The sequence below is a fragment of the Pogona vitticeps genome, chromosome 2, assembly GCF_051106095.1.
Source record: "Pogona vitticeps strain Pit_001003342236 chromosome 2, PviZW2.1, whole genome shotgun sequence".
NCBI classification, from domain to species: domain Eukaryota; kingdom Metazoa; phylum Chordata; class Lepidosauria; order Squamata; family Agamidae; genus Pogona; species Pogona vitticeps.
This window is the reverse complement of record NC_135784.1, coordinates 145,612,847-145,638,784: the sequence shown is the minus strand read 5'-3', so window position 1 is coordinate 145,638,784 and position 25,938 is coordinate 145,612,847. Positions and strand designations below refer to the sequence as shown.

General features: G+C 40.8%; 1 protein-coding gene across 5 annotated transcripts in view; it reads right to left on the bottom strand.

The window, feature by feature from the left end:
- SLC39A11 (solute carrier family 39 member 11) overlaps positions 1 to 25,938 on the bottom strand; it is a 393,771-nt gene that overhangs the window by 5,688 nt on the left and 362,145 nt on the right. For all 5 annotated transcript variants that reach the window (XM_072990764.2, XM_072990765.2, XM_078384320.1 and 2 more), the window contains one exon: positions 3,259 to 3,357. In XM_072990764.2, coding sequence (XP_072846865.2) covers positions 3,259 to 3,357 — 99 coding nt within the window. The remainder of the gene's footprint in view (positions 1 to 3,258; positions 3,358 to 25,938) is intronic.

Below are 25,938 nucleotides of genomic sequence, written 5' to 3'. Positions count from 1 at the left end.
CACTGCATGAAAAGCGGGTTGCATGCAGCAGTTCCAGACCTATTAATGCACCTATTCACAGCTTAAGAAAGTTACATCTCCAGAACCAAACAGTCACCTGGGTAAGCAGTAACTGCAGACCACAAATTCTGGATGAGCATCACAGTTACAAGCAGCCACACAAAAAGGTCAGGCTTCTCTCTAAAGGCCAAGCTATACATCTCATAGTAGTCCCTAACAGGGCCAACTCAGACAGGGCAATGTTACAAGCTTAACCAGCAAATGTGGTTTGCTGAACTAGAATCTAGGTTCCAGAACTAGATTCATCATTACATGCTGAGTATGCTAAAAAGCAGGGGTCTCAACGAAACAAGAAGCTGCAATTATCTATGAATTTCTTAACTAAACCTGTCTGGAGGTTCAAGTTCTACACTGGAAAACAGGAGGATTTCCCTCTGAAATAAGAGAAACTAGTCATTGCTTAGCTGGACTCCATTTGGCTCAATGACTGCACTTTGGAGGCAGCTCTTTCCAAACCCACCCCTCCCGACTTCTCTCATCCATCATAACATTAGTACTTGTGTGTAGGCAGTAATATAACCTGACAGCTCCTGAGTTCACAGCCTTGGCTTTTTCACCTCTAGAGAAGGGGGAAAGGGGTTTTGAAATCCTGCCCGCAGAACCAGAGGGGAAAGGAGCCATTCCTTTACCCAAAGAATGTAAGCTATCCCATAAGGGCAACAAAAACAAAGCTAGCACAAACTACTGCGATAACTCCATCAGTTTAGCATTTCATTGCCCCTTAGGATGTTGGAGAACCAGATATGTGAAATAGGCTTATTATTTTGAGGCAATTTCATTAGTAGCAGTTTGCAAGCTTTCAGGTTACAAAGTGGTCTTCTTCAAAGTAAAACTCACAAAGGCAACTCAGCTTACATAAAATCAGGTAATTTCAAAGGGGCAGTCATGCTCACATGTTTCAGTGTACCACGTCTATGTGCACATACACTAACACATGTATTTCATTATGGGCGTTCATGAACTGCATGAAATTTCATGGACTGTAATTCACAAAGGCCCATATTTTAAGACTAAATATTCTAGTCTTAAAAGTGCCATCAACCCTCCACTCTTACGTGTTTGTGTTTTTACAGAATACATATATAACTGGTAGTTTCTGATTCTTATAAATTGTAACACATGACTTTAAGATCTCTAAGGGACATTTGCTGTGGGCAGCTTGGGAGTCCTGTGAGCCCAGGAAAAGCATACAAATAGTAAAACCTATCGATCATTAAGACACACATAATGAGGGAGATAATGATGGACAATTTAGGGACACAAGTCTTTCCAGGCTTCTATATCTCTTTAAATAAAGTCCTAATCACCAAACACATGTACATCAGGTATACAGAGCATTTGATGAAGTAAAAGACAGTAACCAAAACAAGCAATCAGGATTTTTCAACTATATATACTAGATTCCATTAAAACACACACAGAGCTGACATCCATTTTTAATTTGACACACATGTTTCCTGATCACAGAAATACAGAGAAATCTGGTGTTAGGGGAAAAGGCATCACTGGGCTTTCTGTAATTTTCCAGTTGACTTTTTTTTTTGTGCTGGCTTTTGGCTGCCTGAAGCAAAACCCTTATGACACAACCTTGTTGTTAGGGCACATCAGTGCCAGCCCTGCTGCCTTTCATGGCGTGCTGTTAACATGAAAGGCCTCAGAGATGCACCCAGAACAAACCAGAAGGCAGGACATTAATAAAGTTAATGGTTAAAGTTATTGGGTTTTTTCCTACCTCCACGACCCTCCTCCAAAAGCTGAAGACAGTTTAAAAGTGAGATTGGTGATTGTAATATAGAAACATAGTCAAAACATTATCCCCTCTGGTTTTAGTGTTTTTCCTAAAACCAAAACAAAATGGGGGGGGGGAAATAGAAGCACAATACTTTCGTTCGAAAAGGCTTCAAAATGAGGGCTTGACAGTGGAACAAAAAGAAGTGCACACAAAGCTCTCTTGGACCTCTCCCCTAAGTGCAAACTGTTGTTCATCTCTGGACAAAAATGTTTGAAGGCAATAGTGTTCCCAAGTGACACTGAAGGCAATCCGTGGTGACCATTGCCATTTCAAGTAGACTGACAAGATCAATCTGCGTGGTTAGAGAAGCTGTGGCACAAAACCCAATTAGTGTTCCAGTTGACATGCCTTCCATGACTCACCCTCATTCATCATGGTAATACACTCATAGTTTTAACCCCCTGCCGTATTGCACAGGTCCAGTCTGCTCTCCCCATGCCTGGTGCATGTCAGAAAGAAGTCTACTCTTTTCCTCTTCAGAAGAGAAATGTGTACGCATATTCTGGTGTAAATAAACTAATGCATGTGTCAGCAGCAGTCCAATTTGTGTTCTCCCAAAAACTTCCTTACACATTTTTAATAGCATACAAGATACGATGATAGGCAGGGCTGGCTGGCTATGACACTTGGTATTCTGAAAGGGATATGGGAGTCCAAGCTCCTTGGCAGGATCCAGTAGAGTTAATGTGGTTATTTTCTCTTCCCTCCCTGGCCACAGGCTTATTTTGCGGTGGGAGGCAGAAAGCCAGCCACCATTAAGAACTTCTCACAGTAACTTGATGTAATACCATGCAGGGGCACTGTAGGAAGTGCCCCTGCAATGGCAGGAAGTTTGCCTGCTGCCAGGAAGCTCTTGGGCACATGAAGTGGTGAAGGAGGGGACCCAGTCAAGAAGCCCTGGAGATGATGGCACTTCGAACAAGAATAAAAACTTGTGATGCAGTTTCACCAGAGCCTGACTGAGATATTATAGTTTGGCTTTCCTTGTCAATAAATAATTTCCCATGGAAACCACCCAATGGAACAATCTTCTCTAGTCAAAATGGTCTAAGGTCTACCAAATAAATGGTGAAAGGATGGGAGAGGGAGTTCAGTAGGGTGGATTTCTGATTGACAGTTGGCTAAGACAGGAGGGCGTTTAGCCATAGCCAAGGTGATCCACTCTGTAAAACATTCAAGCATGACTGATATTAGTAGAAGGGTCTTGGTGAGAGGCAAGATCCGTGGCACTTTAGCAAACTTCCAGTTCTGTTGTGTTTCGTATCCTGAAACACAAAAGGCAAACTAAAATAGAGTAGAAGGCGCTCCATGCTGAAAGCCCTGCCTGATCAGTGCCACTTTTCATGCCTTTCCGGTGCCACGGCTGTATCCAGAAACACAAAGACAAACGGAGACATCTCACTTACCAGAATGCTTTCAGTGTTGAAAACCCAGCCCCACGCAAAGGAAGGCTGACAGCGAGCCCTTCTGGAAAATTCTGAATTCCAATCCCAATTGCCAAATTTCTGTGGAAATATAAGGGATAATAGATATTACACAAAAGAACTTGTGTAGGGTGTGTGTGTGGAGGGGATAAGAGACATCAGACTGGGTTAGACCTCTTGTTGGGGGGGGGGAAATCTTTGTTATTAAATATGGCTCTTTCATGTCAGTATTTTTCAGCCCCTTGGGGCCTAATGAAATCATGCTAATACTTGACATCCAACTCATAATTTTCATCTTCAAAGTATTTTACATAAGTTACTCAACTTAATAATGCCCCTGGGAGGCAATGAGGAACAGAGATGTGTAAGAAAAGACTTGTCAAAAAGAGGCCAATAGAACATTTAAATAGCAGTCTATGCCAAATCCCCAAGAACTGTAGCACGTATCAGATGCAGAAAAGTCGTGGTAATAGGGTGAGCATGTGTATGGCAAACTTTTGGAGACTGCTGTTTTTAGTCTTTTAACAACATAAAAAAGTAGACACAGATAATGTCTACAAGTCCTGAAGGGATAAGTGCTTTGCAGGCACAGGAGTGAAACACATCAAAGCATTACAGGGGTTTCTAAACAAGACTGGGCATTGACATTTCTAAAGAGATGATCATTTATAGTTGTATTCAGTTGTTCCATCATCTGGAAACATCAACATAGCTATAAGGAAGCATTTATCCCTGCCCTCCTCCATTAATGTTTTCCTGAATCAAGTTTCAATGTGACTGATGAGAAAGCTTGTACATATGGTCTACATTTGAACAGGAACCTCTCTTTTTTACATGCTTGCAACTATGTTGATGTTTCTGCATGTCAGAACGATAGAGCAAATGTCTGCTTTACGTGTGAAAAATCTGCATATCTGGGAAGACATTAACTTAGAATCTCCTGCCCTAATGAGCAAATTTTCCATACAGAAGATGCTAAGATATTTTAATTTAATTTTCCAGTGACCAACACTGCCCTTCAAATGAGTTTTCTGAGGAAAGGAATATATATACATGGAAAACTATATTTTATGGTACTCTCATAATTAATGATGTTAATGAATGACTGCTTATTAGCAAAGGTGGGATGGAAATCACAAAAAGTACAGAAGCCGTAAGAGTGATGAGACAGCTTGGAACTGAGTTCCTTAAATTCTTAAACATAAGACTTAAGGGAAGCTGAAGCATTGCCTCCCATCCCCACTCCACTCCAAAGGCTTATTAAAGAAGAAATTTTTAAATTCGGTCTAACCCAACTCGTTCCTCAAACAGGCAACTAATACTTGAGAGTGTACCAGGTCCATTTCCAAATCTATGATACATGAACTACTTTGGAAGGAATGGAGAAAGACCAGTCACATACGGTCACATACAAAAAGTGGCCAATGTGATCAATTCATAAAAACCAAGCCTGAGAATTGGGCAATGCCTTGGGTAGATCACAAAAAAAGTCACAAATAACATGAGCTTTCAAGGTGTCCAGAACTCTTTACCAGGTAAAGAAAATAGACGCCTTGGGAGTTAAAGAAAATAGTTCAAAAGCTGGGCCAAATGTAACTTGTTTTTCCTTGTTGGCTCATAAAAACAGACAGCCAACAAGGACAAAATTGAGTTTAGACACCATATGAGGCAGAACTGAGAAGGGTATCATTTTGCAGCTTCTCCTCCCTCCGCAGGCAAAAGCCTGGTTTCTGTTCCCCACTTCAAACTGGAGGTTGCCTTAGGTGGGCAATGTGGTTCTTTCTCTTTTGTCAGCTTCCAGCAGAAAAGCATAAGACAAAGCCTCAGTCATTACATTCACAAATAATAACTGTGTGCTATCAAATCCATACTGACTTATGGTGGCTATCTTCAAGGTTTTCTAGGTAGAGAGTACGCAGAAGTGGTTTACCTGTCCCTTCCTTTGGGGGGGGGGTGCCCAGGAACTGCGCAGCTTGCCTGGAGGTGCAGTGGGGAATCAAACTCCCAACTTCTGGCTCCTTAGCCAGATACCTAACTCATTAAATTGATTTATTCATTTAATTTGTATACCGTCTCATTAGTGCAACGCATTAATCTGAGCTGTTTACAACGTGATAAAATAACATAAAACAAGAACTATGAAATTATAGCTAAAAACAGAAAAAACATTTATTATTTATTTATTATGATGATTTATTTATTTGGAGTATCTTCCCCGCCTTCCTCCTTAAAAGGACCCAAGGCAGCTTAAAAAGACAATATTTAAAAACTAAAAAGAGTAAGTATACAAATAATGTTTTTTTTTTAAAAAAATTAAACAAGTATCTCATATTAAAATGGTAAAGAAAACCAATACCAAAAAACCATTTAAAAGTAACAGAGCACAACAATTCATTTAAAAACCCTCGCTGAGACATAATGTTAACAGGGAAGCAGCTATGGGATGCCTTTTCCCCTTGCAGGCTCAAGGAGCTCTTAGAAGTCACCATCCGATAACTCAGGTATAAATTGTTTCAGCTAATCTCTTCTATTTGTCTAAGCTTCAGACCAGACATTTCATTGTTAGTTTTGCCACCTTGTTAAGCATACGCTCTTGGACTTTATGAGGCCCTTGGAGAAAAATAACTCATCTTTGCTCCAAATGAGCGCACAGTGCTCACTATGCCTGATGCCACAATCCAGACTAATCTTTTATTTCACCCAAGATGCGCCCATAGCTATGACTCAGGAACTCAGAAGGTTGTCTGCCATCACAAAAGGCTATTGGACTACCCAGTTCAGTATTCTTCACCCTGACAGCTCCCAATGTTTCAAATAATAATCCTGGAGTCCAACCTGGAGATACTTCAGACCCAGCATGGTTTCCAAATATGAAAGCTAGTGAGACTTGGGAGATCCATCTTCAAATCCATGCCTAGCCATAAAACTCAATGGGTGACCTTAGCCCGTCATTTTCTTTCAAACTGACCTACTTACGAGACTGTTATAAATATGAGGTGTGGCAGAAGAGAGTCAGGTGCTCTCTAATTTGAGGAAAATTAGAGGAAATAAACATAACGAACATACAAATTAGCTCCCGTTGCTTGTCCCAGCTCCTGCCAACCTAGCAGTTCAAAAGCATGTAAAATGTGAGTAGATAAATAAGTACCACCACGGTGGGAAGGTAATGGTGTTCTGTGTCTAGTCGCGCTGGCCACGTGACCACGGAAACTGTCTTCGGACAAACGCTGGCTCTACGGCTTGGAAACGGGGATGAGCACCGCCCCCTAGAGTTGGACACGGCTGGACTAAATGTCAAGGGGAACCTTTACCTTCAGCTTTACCTAAGATACATATAGATGTTATCAATATAACCAATAAAATAAATTATGAGGGGTGGATTTGGCCCTAGCTAGTAAAATACGGATTGAATGTGACCAAGCTGGTAAAATACAGATTATATAATGCTGCTGCTGGGTGGATTTGTAGCTTATTGGTGGGCAGTACCCAGAGAGTGCTCTCCAATGGTTTCTCATCACACTGGAGAAAAGTGACAAGCGGGGTGGGTGCCACAGGTTTCTGCCTTGGGACTGGTGTTCAACTTGGATGAGGGTGTGGAATGGATGCTCACCAAATCTGTAGACGATACCAAATTTGGAGGGATAGCTAATACCTGAGGAGATAGAACCAGAATTCAAAATGATCACAACAAGGGGGGAAATTGGGCTTTAAAAAACCGAAATGCGTTTCAGCAGGAAAAAAATAGAGTTTAACATTAAGAGGGGAAAATGAGATAAACAAATATAAAATTGGTGATAGTTAGCTTAGCACTAGTACCTATGGAAAGCATCTAACAGCACAAACTAAACATGACTGAACTATCTGATGTAAGAGCAAAGAAAAAAAGTGAATACAATACTAGGCAGAGTCAAGAGATGTACAATCATATCCCACTTAGTTCTTAGGATACATTCCAAGGAAATGGAGCACAAACCGCATCAGTGCTAAACAGGGTCATTCATTTTTTACTCTGCATGGACTGGTCTGCTATCTTGTTGCCACTCCTCCTGGAAATTCAGCAGCGCCTCAGCAACCCAATCCTAGCTGTGGAGAAGTGGCAACTCTACAGATGACTGCAGAGGGAGAAATCTACCCACCTGCATCCCAATTTAGAATATATATTTTAATTGCATTTTAATTATTTTGTCCTTTTATTTTGCCTTTTTATTGTATTTTAAATGCTATAAGCCGCCCAGAGACCTTCAGGTAGTGTGGGTGGCATATAAATAAATAAATAAATAAATAAATAAATAAATAAATAAATAAATAAATAAATAAATAAATAAATAAATAAATAAATAGTCCGCTGTCTCCAGCTTATCTCCTTGTATAGCAGCCATGGTCACATACAGGTGGCACTACTGTACAGCCACTACAATGATCCATTGTGGACATTTTTAACCCCCACACGCTCTAGCGAAAAGTTTCTGAACTGTCAGAAGGAACTTCTATGCAGTTGGCATTTCCTAGTATTATAAAATGGCCGACCAAGCATGCATATTCTATGAATCGGTGATAAACAAGGTGGTACTGTGCAGAGCATGACTCTACAGTGTCAAGATCACAGAGATTCTGCTATCAAGATAGTGAAAGAAGAAACAGCTTCAGTTATTTGATCTGACAGTGCTAGTTATTACATTTAGGTTTTACCTAGTTATTACACTTAGGATTGTCTTATGTGACTTGGGCTTACTTCCCCCCCTCAAATTATCTGGGTTACATAGTTTTGTTTTATTTTTCATTTCCCTCCCAGTAACTCTTAAAAATCCCACTCAGGCAGCTAGCCACTGAGAGAAAGCAGGCCTAAAGTCTTTGCCTGCTTGCAGAAGGATAGCAAAGATGGGGCCAGTGTAGCCTCTCGTGGGAGGGAGTTCCAAAGTGTGGGTGCAGCAACAGAGAGGGCCCTTTCCCATGTCCCTGTTAGACACATCTGTGGAGGTAGCGGGACTGGAAGAAAAGCCTCTCCTGATGATCATAACACTTTACGAGGCTATGAATCTGGGTTATTTTGTTTAAAACCCTCAAAATCTGGTAAATCCATCCTTGAATCAGACCCAATGGCCATCAAATTGATGGAGAAGCAAGGCTGAGATGAGGAAGAGGCCAGGATGATCTTGCTCCAGAGTCCTCTCCACAACCTTTGAGACTGGTGAGTATAACCAGCCCAGGATCTTTTTGGGGGGAGAAATATGAGCACTTTCATCTGTTTTAACCCTCCCACTTGGCTTATAACTTCCTTCCTTGTCTTTGGGCTTAGCTGCATAGCAACATACTGTGCCTGATACCCCTTTCTCAGGCACCCATGTTGACGGCTTAACCTTCTACAGTATAATCAAGGCCTGGAATTTGGGATCCAACTCCCTGCCATCCCATCAGCATTTCCTGTGAGTTGCAAAGGTATGTTATTGTTCAGAAAGAATGCAATCAAGCACCATGTGTCTGAGACAGACATTCCACCTAAGGTGGAACACCCATTGTTCTAAATGGAGATAGAGGTGCATCGTTGCATATAAAGAAAAGATGTACAATTTCCCTCATATTCTTAGCATATATCTGATGATGGGTAGCATCAGAGATGAAAGTGGAAAACATGGACTACGCAATTAGCAGGAGAAAAACGGAAGGCATGACTGAAAGTCGCTTGAAATGTACTGTATTAAAATGTCTTAACTAGAAAAGAGCACATCTTTGGACTTTATGATGTGGTTATAAGGACATATGTGCTAAGGCTGAAAGACATACAGTTTATAATAAAATTTAAGCCAATTTACTGTTTGACATACAAACAGTAAATTAATCTAGTGGCTAGGATAGACAATATGCTGTTAGTGCAACACTGAAAATTTGATCAGTATCAACAAAACTAAAGAAGAAAGTAGAGTTGATTAGAGCTGAACAGCTCTTACACGTGAACATCTAATGGTTTATCTGTTCAGTACTCAGTTCTAGATCAAGAAGGAACATAATGTCACTTAAGGGGTATCATTGCTAAGGTTTAATTGTTCTTAAAACAGATGCAAAGGTCATTAAAGTGTTGCTTTCAGTTTAAACAATAAGTAAATTTTGCCTGGCAAGACAGGAAGAAGACAATGTGCTTACACAGATACAATACTTTATTCAACTACAACTCACTGGGTGGGCCTGAGCAAATCACAATGATCTCTCTGTCTAATCTAACTTGGGTTGGGAGGACAAATGAACAATGGATTTCAAAACATTTTTTAAATACTGTGAAGTGTAGCTGCCTTTTCTTCCCTTTCTTCATCAGCACTGCTCCGTACATTTCTCACAATTCTAGTGTTCCTGGCTCAACCAGCTTGTTTCTATATAATGCAGCATACTTGCATAAATGTGTTATAGCTTAAGAAAAATTGTTACCGTGGATGAACAGGGTAAATGGATGCTAGAGAGCAAGAGCTGGGGCAGGGGTGGCTAGTCATCTGAGTAACTTCCATCTGAGGTTATCACAAATTTCCTCAACCCAATGCCTTCCAGATGGCCTGAACTCCCACATTCAGAATCCTCCATCTAGGAGGGCACAGCTATGGGGTTAATGTACGGTAATATCTGAAGACAAATGCACTTTTGCAGCATTGCAATTCTTGTTGCTGTTATGTGTTGCCAGTTTGCCTCTGATTTATGGCAACCATATAAATGCATGATCTCCAAAATGTTCTGTCCTCAACAGCCCTGCTCAGATCCTATAAACAAAAGGTTATGACTTCTTTTAGGGAGTCAGCCCATCTTATCTTCAGTCTTCCTCCTTTCCTGCTGACTTCAACGTTTCCTAGTATTATTGTCTTTTCCAGGGAATCTTGCCTTCTCACAATGTGCCCTAAGTGGGCCAGCCTCAGTTTCAACATTTTTGCCTCTAGAGATAGTTCAGGCTTGATTTGGTCTGGGACCCACTTGTTCATCCTTCATGGCGGTTCAGGGGTACAGGGTATCCACAAAGCTCTCCTCCAGCATCACATTTCAAAAGAACCATGTTTTTTTCCTGTCAGCTTTCTTAACTGTCCAGCTTTCACACCCATGGTGATTGGAAATATAAGAGTATAGATTATTTTGGCCTTGGCCTTCAGTGACATAGCCTTATATTTGATTAACTTTGCTAATTCCGTCACTGCTGCCCTTCCAAGTCTCTGTCTTCTTCTGATTTCTTGACTGCAGTCTCCATTTGGACTGATGACAGGATCAAGGTATAAAAAATTTCAAACTATTTGAATTTCTTCATTGTCAATGTTAAATGTGTCCAGCTCTTCAGTGGTCATAATTTTAGTGGTCTTAATGTTCAACTGCATTGGCACTTTCTTCTTTCACTTTCACTATGGTGTCATCTGCACTGCAATACAACAGTGCATTGCAATACAACTACATAATACTACATGCTTCTTATCACTTCAGGTTTAAGGTTCTGCTTTTTCAAGATGTTCCAACAATTCTAAACTACTTTTGTTGCATCCCTCAACTACACAAAGAATGCTAACAATGCAGGTCTTAGAAATAAGCCCATAGGAAGATCATTTATCTGTCTGAAAATACAAGGAAGGATTTTTTTTTTACTCCACCCAGTCAACAGAAAGGACTGATACTTCTCCAGAGGTGTTTTCCCATAAATGGTCATGGGATTAAAATGGCTAAATAATACAAGAATAGAAAAACAGTTCAGTGAATGAGAGTGATTGTTCTTATGAACAGAAGGGCGAATTTATCAGGGCTGAGCTGTGGTTTGCAAATGAGTATTTGAGTTTCTGCCCATCTTAACGTACATGGTACAGGAGGGCAGATGTCACATTATGTAAAATTTTTAACATGGGCACTACTGATGTATTTGTTCTGGTCTTCTTACATTATGCATTTAAGACTATCTCCCTGTGGATCTGTACTCCTGCACAAAATTGAAAATGAGATACGGATTCTCTCATGTGAGATACTTCTACATTGATATTAAAACGGAATGCAGAGCTTCCACTCATGCATTACTTGGTGTGATGATGGAATTTACTGCTCACAAACATAAAGGGTTCATGACACCAGAAGGTACAGTCTAGACAAGAGTGATACCAAATGGTTGCATGCAAATCTTTGCCAATAACACTCAGTTGTTTCCTACAGTAGCCCTCCCACGCTACCCACACTCTTGAGGTATCCTGTAAAATATCATCAGCCCTTCCCATCTCAAACACAACAGAACTGCAGGAATTAAGAACACTCAAAAACAAGTGATATCATGGGATCTCAACCACGCACTGCCCTCTCAGAGCCTGGATGTTGATGGTGTGATCAAGCGTTGGTGTGTAAGTAGAGCTCCGGGACCCATGATTCATTTTACTGGGAGGACAGCTAGGTATGCACATTATTTCCTACAGTTTAAAAAGCCCCTGCCTTTCTTTTTCCAAAGCCCTGGCATTGAACGGAATGGAGGAAATTACATGTACAAGAGCTCTATGGGCTTTTTGGATTGGCAACACAACTGCAACAGTTGCCCAGACACACTGCTTGACCACAGATGATGACCCTTGACAAATCACACTCCTTGACTCCCTCCACCCTTTCTGTGAAACCATGCCCCTCCCCAAAACCTTCTAAAAACTGTAACCGAGGGAGCCATTCCAAACAGGAAGGGGGTGGGGTGTACTCCCCCACAAGTGTCTTCTCTTTTCTAGCTTTGACAAAAACTTGCCAAAAAAGTATTAATGGAATTAGGTTCTTCTACAGAGAGAGGAGCCTAAGGAAGTTTTTAAAAAAACCCAACAACCCAAAAGAAACCAGGCTAAGCTACTACTGAGCCTTAAACTGAAGCAAATACTGTATAATGTTAGGAAAAAGAAGAGTAGAGAGAACATTTAGAGGCAGAGAGAACATTTAAAACACACATCATTATCTGCTGAAGAAAGAGGGCATCCATTGATTGCTAGTGGATACCTCCATACCAGTGTCAGTACAACAGACTGTTGCAACAGATGTGCAGTATATATATGTACGTATGTATGTATGCACCCATAACACACTGATGGGGCAGAGGAATCAGTGCAGCTCTTTGACTCCTAGCATAGACTTAAATTAGGAAAGAATCATAGAAGGGGTTGTAGAATCAATTATGGCCAAAGCACACACTTGTTATATCAGTGTGGCTAGCTGATGCAGACACTTGTTTTCTGGTCATATTACTGAGTACAGTTTAACTACCTGAAGTACCATAATTCACTAAAACTGAAAATACATTATCACTAGTCATCCTATCATATACATAGAGCTTAAGAGAGTTGGGTAAAAATTTCAAAGTCTACTGAAATCACAACAGTGCATTTCTACCCAGCTTTTCCACTAAGAAATAGCACTTTGAGAGGCTTACAAACAATAGTATAAAACATTAAAAATGAAGTAAACAATAAAACAATTTAAAACATGAAAATAATCAAGCCATTAAAAAAACTCAGTAAACACTAGCTTTAAAAAAAACTTGTTTGAAGAGGAGTATCTTCATATCCTTCCCATGCAACATCAAGCTCAAGTGAGAAGATTTTCAACACCAGACAATTTTTATATATATATATATATAAAATTTTTGTCTGATGTTGAACATCTTCTCACTTGAGCTAGGTGTTGCATGGGAAGGATATGAAGATACTCCAATACAGTATATATATTGGTCAAGGGGCTCCCCTTCTCTTAAAATACGAAGCTGAGAAGCCTCCAGGCCTCCTTCTGTGGCCTCGGTCCCTCTCCCTTACAGGAGGCTCAAATCTCCTCACAAAGACTAGCTTCATTCTTCACTCTGAGAAACTTCAGCAGCTGCAAGAAAGATCCTTTTCTGATACATTAAACACTTGTTTCCTCTTAGTAAAATAAGACCAGCAATGGTGGGGGGAATCTCTCAGAGCTGTATAAACTTTTTTAAATGGTTGAGAAAGGAAGGCAGGCATGGCTGTGAATTTTCTTACCCAGGACAGACTAGTGCAATAAAGAGAGGAAAGAGGGAGACACAGGAGAAAAAGAGGGTAGGGAAAACATCTCTTCTAGAAAACAGTAGAGCTGCTGTCTGCAAACTTCCCCATCCCCCCCCTCGCCTCTTCTCAGCACAAAGCAACTATTACTGGCCCCAACCACAACAAATTAATGGGTGGGAGAGGCAAGTGTGAATGGAGGGGTCTGTGCAAAGGGAAACTGCAAGACTGCCATTGCGCCTCTCCCCCCCCTCCCAAAAGGCAAAGCCTATTCTGACCTTGCTCCGCTTGCCTGACTTAAAAAGCAATTAGGTGAGCTTGTGTCTTGTGTTGTTTCTTAGAGCAAGGCTGGTTAGATCAGGTGCAGATGAAGTAATAGGAAAACGAAGGGAACGGGAGAAATCCCAGAAAGTTCCCATGAACTAAGGCGTTTAAAATGCCATCTGACAAAGCTTGTCCTTCTTAGCCTTTGAAAGTAAACCAAAGTGCAGGATCGTACTAATATTCCTGAGATCCTCCCAGGTGTTTCAGAGTGCAACTCGAAATATGCTTCTCCAGAATTAATCCTTTTGACTTCTGTGGGATTTACTCCCAGGTATGTATCTGTAAGACTGTAGTCTTAAGGGCGAACCCCATGGCTGCTGATTAAAATGACTCCATCCACCCATCTACCAAAGTTCTTTGCTAAAGGGAGGAAGATCGTTAGCATTGGGCAAGCTGCCTCTCCGTTGCCCAGTTCATTAAGACACCCCATCTAAGCTTCCAAAAGACCTGAGGTTCAGCAGCAAGCAGTTCAGAAACAGCTAGCCTGCTGTATTTCCACAATGGCTGCCAGATCAGCAGCTTCCCATTCCTTGAGGACAGGGCCAAAACCCAAGAGTAGGTTTTGTTACATGGGTGGTCCCTTGTGTAACACTTACAAAACTGTTTCTGCATATGTGTTTGTGTGCACCCTCACCTACACATGTTCAGGCAACAAATAATTTTGTGAATTGTGACAACACAGCTTGACTTCTTGCTTTGCTGAAAATGGCACTGTGGGCTATGCACCTGCCAGCTTTCCCCCTGGTCTCTTCTCCTTGCACCTGACTTTATAATGCAACAACATCGGGCAATTGCAAAACATATACAAGCAATTTTGTGCTAAGCCAGTGAACCAAAGCACAGGCCAGGGATGGGGAGAAATGTATGCCGAAGCTTTCAAGCCAGCTCCTATAGAAAAGCCAAAAATGTCTCGTCCATCAGCACCACTTTACTCAAGATATCTCCCCATCTGGAGACCCAGAGAAACACACCAGCTCCTTAAGATTTCAGTTGGCATCCTGAATAGTGGAAACACCATGTATTTGATCACTGGCATACAACTATATTACATTCACATCTAGTTGTGTGTGTTTTTTTTAAATCTTCATGACATATTATACTGCACAGAAATAGTAACAGTATTATCAGTAGTGCAAAAAAAAAAAACAGCATATGGAGGAAAGTAGAAGAGTTGTTTTACTGACAGCATTCTAGTTTACTGTATAGAGATAACACATTTATTTATCCTGTTCCTGCATTCCCTGTACAAGGTATTCAGTTTGGATCAGGCAGGTATCTGAAGAAAAGGCATTAGCTTACCAACCTTGATGCAAGCCTCCTATCCTTTTATTTTATTAACATTAGCCCGTCCTAAATCGAGACCTCTAAATTCAACTCTGTAAGCTTACGGAGATTGTCTTGCCAACTGGCATAGTGTCACACTCAAAGTCTCTTATTAACTTTAAAAAAGAAAAAAAGAAAGAAAGAAATTGGCATCCCTGCATATTTGCAAGGTCAAGGCACAGAAAGCTTTCTATAAGCCTAAAGCCTTGTTTTGAACGGCCTATTCTTTTGCAGACTGATTATGAAAGGAGGCTACATATTCTTAACAAGCCCCTTTTCACTCCAGCTTTCAATTCCCTGCAGTGTATAATGTGCATGTGTATTCTTGCATGGCAGGGCCCTTAACATACTGTTTTGATTGTTATCGTCTTGCCATGAAAGGGCCGATTGTTTTGGGTTCCTACAATTACATCATGGCTTCCCAGTCTGGTTGCCTGTCAAGGTGTTTGATCGGAGTTTGCAGGTGGGAAGCAGCCCTGTGGTAAGCCTTGAGCACTTCCCCATACCTGCCCTACCTGTTAAATACAGCTGCCTTAGCACGCAAAGCTCTCTCCCCTCCCTCCCCAGTCTTTTACTGTGAACTCTCACATAGGACAGGAAAAGGAAAAGAACCAGCACGGAAGATAATGAGCAATTCATTTCATATTCCAGCTCAGAAGAGATTAGGATATCTATTTTTCTGGGAGCCACTGCATGCAGGAGGTTACTGGCTAAACAACACATCGATCCCCAGACAGACATACATATCTGGCCACAAAATTTCTGAACAAAACTTTTAAGCTGTTACTACTGAAAACTAAACAAACTTGTGAAAAGAAGAGAGCTACCCTGAACCAAACCCCATACTAAAACAAGAACTATTACTGAATTATTTAAAAATTTACTGACTCCCCATAAATAAAAGAAAATGACAAAATATGCAATATTTCATATCATTCATATAACACAAGGAAAGTCAGTTGTTGATGATCGACTTGAGTGTAACAGCTCAATATTATTAATAAATGTTACTGTTCCCCACAGGAGGATGTTATGTAAGTACATACCCTAAGCTTTCAGAAAATACCTGGTATAATTTCAAATTCATCATCATCATCTTAGACCTGCAGAGCTGAAAGGGGACCTATGGATCATCAAGTTCAGCCCATCAAGGAGCCACAGTGGGGAAATGGACTCCCAGCCTCTGGCTTCATAGCCAGATAACTAAATTCTAAAACCTAACTCAGCATGATTTGTTTTGTTTTTCTATTTACATTCCAGTAAGAAGAAAATCAGTTCATTCAAGTTAATTCCAGGGTCCAAGTATGCATTTCAGAGTTTGCTCTTCTTGTTTCCCATGACCCTCATGCATTACAATGGGAAATGTGCACATATGTACCAGTTACCTGTTCACTCTGAGCTGTTGAGATGATAGCAATTTTGCATGCACTACTATTGGGTATCATTGGGAGGTAGCTTTACAACCTAGTGTGATTCTTCTTTGCCACAAACTTGATTCGTAAAATTATTTTCCTGCCTCTGGCATTTGAGGCAGGCTACTGCCCCCTCGCTCCCTGTTTGTTTTGCTCCCATTGTTTTGTTGATAGCCCCCTCTTCTTCTTCTATCCTCCAAACAGCAAACATGCACGGGGCTCCTGGATGCTGGAGACTCCATTGCCTCTCCTTTCCTCTGACTGTAACTACAGATGGTTACTGTAAGTAAATATACATTTTTCATACTTTAAATGCTACTACAGTGATTTTTTACCATACAAAAAACTCTGCTAAGGGAATAACCAAATTCCTAGAAACCCTTTTGTTAAAAGCAAAATTCTCCAATAGCAGCATCACAAGACATTATGATTTTCTTAGGTATCAAATCCAAACTGAAGGGATAAATAAGTAAACAAGATTGTTAAAAACATAAATCGCATAGGCCCACTCAATAGGGAGCCATAACAAATCCTATCTTTCTCATGACTGCATTTCTGTAATATGTAATGTATAATTAGTGGGCTTGCATACTGTGGGTCTGCTGTGTGAGACAGCTGTAAGGCAGGTGCTCAGGGAAGGAAATGGAATACCCTGCAGACCAAAAGGCAGAACCATCTTGTTCAGGGTACTAGCCAGGCATTTAAAATAGAAGGGCAAACAGTCAGGAGCTCTGCTCAGGTGGGTAGTCCTTTTAAGAACATCCTTTTTTGATCTGCAAACAGTGACAAGCAAAAGGTAAAGGTAAAGGTAGACCCCTTGACAATTTTGTCCAGTTGTGTCCAACTCTAGGCGGTAGTGCTCATCTCTGTTTCCAACCCATAGAGCTAGCATTTGTCTGCAGACAATCCTCCGTGGTCATGTGGCCAGCGTGACTAGACATGGAACACTGTTTACCTTCCCACCAAGGTGGTACCTATTTATCTACTGCATTTTTGCATTTTGCATGCTTTCGGACTGCTAGGTTGGCAGGAACTGGGACAAATGACAGGGGCTCACTCCATCACATGGATTCAATCTTACGACTGCAGGTCTTCTGACCTTGCAGCACAGAGGCTCTCTGTGTTCATGCTTTCAAATTAACCAATTTTAAATGCTTGAAAAGAGTTTTTGAAACCAGTAAGATCCCATGTTGTCTTGCTCTAAATGTGCTGGCCCTTCTCCTGCTGCTCAAGAACACCATTTAGTGGAATTTTCCCTCCTGTCACTGGGGGCTTCTACTTTTTTTTCCAGCTAGAGATTTTCGAACAGTGTTTTCCTGTGGGATCAGGTGTTTTGTTTTTAAAAAGGATGGAGGCATGACTATGAGCTCCTTCTTTCTCCATAGTTGTCCTGAAGTTGGTTTTTTTTTTAATTTCAACTACTGAGTTTAGATCATCTTATCACTTGATATAAGGTTCAGACCATCTCTGTTGGGGCAAAAGGAAAATAAAAAAAATGATATGAAATCGACAGAACTCTGACAAACAGCAAACTACTGTGTTTCTGCAGTATGTGTGTATGTGTTTTTATGTCAAGGAGAACTTTGGACAACTGTCCCTTTCCCTTAATGTTGAGGAACAGTTTAAAAAGCTCATCAGCTTTATAGTGACCATACGGAGATGTAGCAATTTGCAGAGAATGGAATCAAAGGAAGGGGGCTATGTGCTATGGCACGGATCGAATGCACTGGATTGAGAGGGCTATTGTGGTCACTGGCACTGAAACAATCCATGATCTCCATGTGATAGCCTCATCAGAAAAGAAGTGCAAATCAAGCCTCAGCAATTCAGCCTGCCAGTGTAGTTGTTGCCTTTGTTGCAGTTACTGCATTTTGGTTTATACTAAACATCTGCTCTTGTCTACACAGGAATGTTAAGTGTTATTACATATCACTACTAATAATCATGTGCTGTCAAGTCATTTCTTACTCATGGTGACCCTTTTCAGGGTTTTCCAAGGAGAGAATACTCAGAAGTGGCTTACTGTTCCCTTCTTCTGAGGCATCCCGAGACTGTGCAGCTTGCCCAAGGCCACACAGGCTGTCCGTTTTCCCAGGAGGCACAGTGGAGAACCAGACTCCCAAACATCTGACTCCACAGTCAGATACCTAAACTACTGAGCTATCCAGCTTCTTACATACTACTTCTATTTCTCAAAAATACAGTACTTTTAACTCAAAAATGCAATATGTGCAAAAAAAAATAAAATTAAAAAACAGAGACAGGTAATATCTTTCTTAGTCACCGGAAATATATTTTAAGGACAATTTGCTAAGTGCCTTCAAAACATTCAATTTTAAGATGAAATTGGCAATTGATTCTCTATCTGATGGTGTAATCGGATGGCTTCACACAAAAAAAAAAGAAAAAAAAAACTCTTGAGGAGCCCTGAAAACAAAAAGGATACACATAGGAAGTGGAGTGAAGGATAGACCACAAAGGAAGAGCACAGACAAGTAGCAAAGAATTGAAGGAATGGCATCAGGAAGGCAAAAGCTGAGAAGGATCTGAGCAAGAAACATTAAAAGCAAAACAAAGATACTTGCATAACAAAAGACAGAGAAAATAAATACTCAGTGAGGAGTAAAAAAAATAACAGATGACAAAGAAAAAAAAACCATTTCCTTGGAATCATGGGGGATGGGTGAAGTGCCAGATGATTGGAGGAGGGCTAACACTGTTCCTATCTTCAGAAAGGGGGGGAAAAAAAAAGAGAATCAAAGAACTATGAAGCAGTCAACCTGACATTAATTCCAATTTAACACGTATAAGTGCAAAATTCTACCCTTAGGAAAAAGAAACCAAATCCACAATTACAAGATGAGGGAAACTTGGCTGAGTAATATTATATGTGAGAACAATCTTGGAACTGTTGGAGATCATAAGCTGAATATGAGCCATGAGTGTGATCTGACTAAAAAAAAAGGCAAATACTATTTAAGGCTGCATTAACAGTTTAATAGTATTTCAAATCGCATGAAGTTCTAGTTTCCATCTACTTCAGCATTGATTAAACCTAATCTTAAGTACCATGTCCAGTTCTGAACACCGTACATTAAGAAGGATCTCAGTGTACTGGAACAAGTTCAGTGGAAGGCAACAAGGATGATCAGGAGACTGGAAGCCAAGCCCTCTGAGGAAAGGCTGAAAGAACTGGACATGTATAGACGTAAGAAAAGATGAGGGGAGATATGATAACACTCTTCAAATACTTGAAAGGCTGTCATCTAGAGGAGGGGCAGGATGTGCTCTCAAACATTCTAGAGTGCGGGATGCATAATAAGGGGTGCAGGTTAGTGGAAGCAAGATTTTGATTGACTATCAGGAAAAACTGTCTAACTCTCAGAGCAATATGGCAATGGAACCAAATACTTCAGGAGGTGACAAGCAGATATTCTTTGATTTGGAATCCTGCACTGAGCAGGGGGTTGCACTCGACGGCCTTTTATGCCCCTTCTAATTTCATTATTCTATGACAATCATTCATCTTCAAAGACAGGCTCATCATAGGGCTGCTCATGAGTTCTTTCTTCTTTTTGTAAAAGAATGGATGATAAGCGTGTTGCTCAAGGCTGATTTATGGTAAATGACTCATTATAAACTACTCATGTCTAACTCTAACCATATCACAGAGAGTGTCCTTATTGTGCTTTCTAGTCCAATGGCTTACTTTTTTTAAAAAAAAATCCTTACTTGTCCGTTCTCACTTATATAAGTGCATAATTTATGAGTCATACACAAAGGGTAAAAGTTCAGTTTTCTACTACCTGAGAAAGACAAAAAGTTGTTTGGAGAGCTATATTTCTTGCTGTTCTCCTTCTGTGTCTTTTCTTCTTGCTTTCTGATTTTTAAATGAAGTGGTTGGCATAGGGGGAAAAAAGAATTTCTTGGCCTCAGTTACATAAGCCACTCAAGTGACTGGTCTGCTGACACTTTTTCAGATTGGCAGTATTTCTGATCACATTAACAGAGCAACAACTCATTTTAAAAAGACAACCTAAGATTCCTTGCAATGATGGAAAATATGCCTGCCTCAAAACAACTCTCTTGCAGGTATTCAGAGAAGGTGGCTGTCTTGAGCTCTTTGCTTGGGGTTCAGCGGGAACCTCTAGAAGGCATATACAGTATGTTTCAATTGTCCCAATTTCCTATTATCTGCTCCCATTTATTTGCCTTCTGGCTATTCTTTTCCCTACAACTTTGATAGTGTGACTCAACATTACTATTATTCTTTAGTGTTCCTCTCCCAGTTTCTGTGAAATTAGACAGCTAATTAGGGGAGCTGCATTTTTGTTTTAGAGCCTATGGTGAGATGCTTGCTCACGTATGCTTGCTCAAGGCCAAGATGTCATACGCAGAAAAAAAAGAATTATTTGAACTACTGATAACATCCTGTAAGACAAGACAAGGGGTACAAGTGTACCCTTATTTGTGTCAGGGAATGCGAGAAAGAGATGGGCAATCTAAGAGCGATTCCGTCTATTATTCAAGCTACAAGTGCAAAGGGCCTACATTAAAAGGAATAGGGAGCCATAATGACAAAATGGCCTTGGCTTTAAATGTAGCCATTACTGTATTCCCTTCTGTTTAGATCTATTTAATTTCTCACATGGACCCCAAAGGTAACCATGGTGCTAAAGTAAATTGCAACTAGACTAGGCCCATTTGAATCACTGAAATTTACAGAGGGGTTGACTCAGCAAACTCCCATTGATTCCATGGGTCTACTCATTGTAACTTACTGTGTCAGGCAACAAGATGGCAGACAATGTTAGAGATGGGGATATTTGTATATGAATATGAATATCCCCACGTAGCTGGACTTAATGAGGGTCTGTCCCCTCATGTGTTTGGCACTGGCGGTGGCCTCGCTCATCCTTCCAATCACTCCTTGAATGCCACTCTCTTCCCACCTAGTTAGGCACTCCAGGTAAGGGGATGGAGGATGAGTCTCCCTATACGGGTGCCAAGTGGCCAGCCGAGCAGGAAGAGAGTGGGGCTCCGGGAGTGACTGAAACAATAAACAAGGCTGCCGTTGCCACCAGACACATGAGTGGACGGTCCAGCCCCAGGGGCCGGATTCTCATTAAGTCCAGCTCTGCAGAGATATTCATATTATTATATGAATACGAATACCCTCATCTCTAGCCAACATGTTAGAAGGATGGGAAATCACTGGCCCTTCAAATATTTTGGGCTGTAACTCCCAGAATATCTTATCACTGCCCATGTTGGTGAAGCTGATAAGAGTTAAAGGCTGGAACATCTGGAAGGTCAAAGGTTTTCTACTCTTGTCCTAGAAAATGAGGACACAAATTCTTTTAAACTGAAATGCTGAGCAAAAGTCCACTTTAGCTCACGACCAACGTTTGCAAGCAGGTTACAGAATTCAGTGATGGGCAAGATGTCAGCAAAATACAGATGTGGGGTATAGTTAGGTTTGCTCTGGTCCATGGGGTCACGAAGAGTCGGACACGACTAAACAACTAAACGAACGACGAATGAATAGTTAGGTTTGAACATCCCTAGTTTTGCAAAATGAAATTCCCAGTCCAAATTGGAAAAAAAATCTTCCAGGATCAAAAATAGGATCTTTTTCCACCACATACCAAAAACATTCAGGGGAAATGTGGAAAGGGAGTAGGGAAAAAAGAGAGGGAGAAAGAGATGGTGTGGCACTTCTATCAGGCATTTATTGACAGAAAGGTAAGTGGAGGAAGGAACAGCACATGCCTCAATCTGATCTAGGTGCATCTCTTGTACAGTATTGGGTTTACTGTAGAAATTCCAAAAACAGGACACAAATATCTAAACAATCGTACATGTGTTTCAAAGGAATTAAAGGAGTTTGAACACTTTATAAGGGCACCCCCTACGTCTGATAGAGCAACCTTATTCAGCTTCCGGTGCTTTCCAAGTCACAACTGGAAGATTTTAAATGAGGCTATCTTTTATAAATCTGAACAAAGTTTAAGATCAAAATGACCAGTTTTCATGCCCTCCTCTTTTTTTTTTGCAAGGAACAACTAATTTCATGAAATGTAAGATAGTCTTCTGACAGTGAACTGATCTTTGGGTGCTTTCTCAGGGTCTAAACACACAGAGATGTTCACAGTTTATGAACAAAGGTGTCTCCTTTAAAAAAAAGCATTTTAAAAAAGCTTTAGGCATGCCTCTTAGGCCTATGTCTTTATTGTCGCCAAGAGTGCAACCTGTATGTGTCTCCAGTGAGACTTACTGCTCTAGCCACCTAGAGTGGTTGCAATGACCAGTTAGGCAAGATATAAATAGAATAAATAAAAATAAATAAAATAAATCCCAGCTGCAAATTATCAAATAGCCACTTGGATTCCTCATTGTGCACCAGCTGGATGGCTTGGCACCCAAACAGTAATCTGAACAGTGACCTGTTAATTAGTGGCAGTTTACCACAGTTACCCTTCTCCCAGCACAAATCCACAACAAGATTTTTGCTACTGTCAGAGAATATGTGTAGAATTGCTCCTGTGATGCTTTTCTTCATTTAAACTTATGTTAATTGGTTCTTTTCATAGGACATCATATTTAATAATTCTTGGACTCTTATTTCAATTATTGCATTTGGTGCTTTCGTAAACCACTGGTATCATTTGAAAATTCTGGTAGAATTTTCAAAATAAATAAATATGATGCTGTTTTATGCCATGATCTCAAGCTAACTACTACCCCCTCTGATTGGCAGCAGTTCTTAGGATCAGATGATGTCACATCCATCTGTTCATCTGTTACAAGAAAGTGAGGAGTTCTTCCTGCCTTTTAGATATTCAAAAGTATCTGCCAGGTAAGTATGAAACCAGGATTTGGTGGTGGCAGATGTATTTCCTGAAATGTAGTCAATTGCACCAAGGAGGTAGATGACTCAGACTCCTTTGATTTTGAAGGCTTTGGCTGAGATGTAACCATTCTCTTAGAAGATGAGACAGCATGACATTGAATAGGTTGTTACTGTACCCACCCCTTGGTGTTTTAGATCTCGATTTGCACAGAGTTTTTCCAAGTCATCCCTACAACTAACAGAACATGGGAGTCGGTCTCGAGAACACGGTCTGCACCTGTCTTGAGATTGTGATCTGCTCCTTTCTTGAGAATGAAGTTTGTTCCTAAAGGAAGATGGCAACGGCCACCCCACATTACCAGACAAGTATGGTGGAGGGAAGAAAAGGGGAGCATAATACTGATCCTCTCAATATCTTGAGCTGATTGAAGGAGAACTAGAATAGCGGTAACAACATCAATGTGGCAACAATCTTGAGGTCGACCACAATTTTGATTTCCTCTTCTCCCTCCTCTTATGTCTTAGAGGGGTATAGGAAAGTAAACAATGAAGACTGGTAGACTTAGTCCTTGACTTCGATTTTGACAATTGCCATCCAAGATAATCCCTCAGAGATGGTATTTTTGATGAGGAGATGGGAACACTCTGAATAGAAAGGCTGCCGAGTTCCACCTCTGATACTGAACCACCACGCTGCATTATCATCCTATTGGATCAATTCTGGGTTTCTCAAAGGCCACTGTGATTCTAAAGGGGCAGTAAGCACCTCAACATCAGGTTGCCATTTTTTATTACTGTATTTTGTTTTTCATCTTCAATATCAACAGCAGCTTTATGGTTTTTGCTACCGTGGTCCCTTTCTTTGTCAATTTTGACTGAAGTTTTGACAATGGTGAAACGGTGGGATCTTTATTTAGAGAAGTAAGGTCCTGTGATTTGCTTTGTTCCATTTTGTCTTTCAGAAATTTTAGGCAATGTAGTTGTGGTTTGCTTAGAAAATGAATTTGGTTGCCCTAAAAGATTGTTCCCAAAGAAAAGGAATTGGTGATTTTTCAGTGTCAATTTAGTGAAACTCTTACAAATTGTACAGGTTTTTACCAAATGTGTTTTTCCTTAAAAAAAATGTATAAGTCGTGACCATTGGACTGGGGATATATAGTGCCACATCTAGTGCGCTTTTTCATTAAGGCAATAGAGGCCATAAACTACCAAAAATTCAGTGGTGCTTAGCCATAGAGTGGGGGGAGGGGAGTTGAAGATGTTAAACTCTGAAGAACAAACTCTATTTTTAAAAAAAACGACAACAGGGAAGGGGCAAGAAGGAAAAAGACAAAGGAAAATAACAGCTAAACAGATAATTGAGAAAAGCAAGTCTCAAGAGCAGTTCTTTGTGTGTGATGGACAAGAAAGCACAGAGGAGAGCAGGGTTGCACTTGTTTAGTGGAGGCTGAGGAACAGCATTTAATAAAAGGCTCTGGAACTTTCTGAGATGGTGTTTGCACAGGCACAGAACCCATTTTGTTGCATACATAGAGACTATGATGAAGTAATTTTTTCCAGTTCTGACCAAAAGCTATTGTGGAACTACAACCTTCAGAACTCAAGTGTCTGCATGACAGCCAGAGCCAGCCAGAATTCGTATGTCTCATTTTACTTGACCCTGTGGCAGCAGAAGCCACCACATAAACTTAACTCCCAATTCATGGCACCTGCTGTAATGACTTTCTGAAAACTAATACAGCAAGGCAGAAAGACCAAGGTTTAGTAATCCACAGAGCCTTTGTTGTAGTTTTTCCCCAAAAAGCTGCAGTAACGGTAAAGCTGGGCTCTCCCAAAACATTTTGCAGCCTGAGGCAAAGATGCTATTCACCCCCTCCTTACTGAATTTTGGAAGTCACATCTTATTTCAGCTTATCCAGTGACCGGATAATTTAAGAGGCACAAGCTTTGCCTTCCAGGATACCGACAACGTAGTCTCTCAGGATCTGACACTTGTGGTGACTGCCTCGTTCTGCCTAATGCCAGGCACAGTACTGATGATAGTCGTGGCTCACTTATATCTTGCTTTTCTAGATTTGTCTGGTTTGCGGGGGGGGGGGGTGATGGGACTTTTTTCCCTTTCAAAAATCCATTTAGCTGTTTTTTGCACTGAGAAGGAAAACAGGGACTTGGGGGAGTAAAATAAAAGATAAGATTTTTCTTTTCTTTTGCCCCTTTCCCCCCTTTAGTGGAATCACCTAACTCAAGCAGCAATTTAGCACCAACAACTGTTAAAATTTGCCAACTCCAACTTAAACTGAATTGGCTGTTTGAACTGCTTGCACAGATGTATGTCGTACTAAGTCTAATCGCTCTAAAAGTTTGGTAAATGTGCTTTAGGCATTGGTATCGAATCTTCAGGGGTCAGCCTTCTTTATGAGAGCTGGACCATAAAGAGGGCTGACCGCCGAAGAATTGATGCCTTTGAATTGTAGTGCTGGAGGAGACCCTTGAGAATCCCCTGGACTGCAAAGAGAACAAACCTATCAATTCTGAAGGAAATCAATCCTGAGTGCTCACTAAAAGGACAGATCCTGAAGCTGAGGCTCCAATACTTTGGCAAACTCATGAGAAGAGAAGACTCCCTGGAAAAGACCCTGATGTTGGGAAAGTGTGAAGGCAGGAGGAGAAGGGGACGACAGAGATGGTTGGACAGTGTCATTGAAGCGACCAACATGAATTTGACCCAAATCTGGGAGGCAGTGGAAGACAGGAGGGCCTGGCG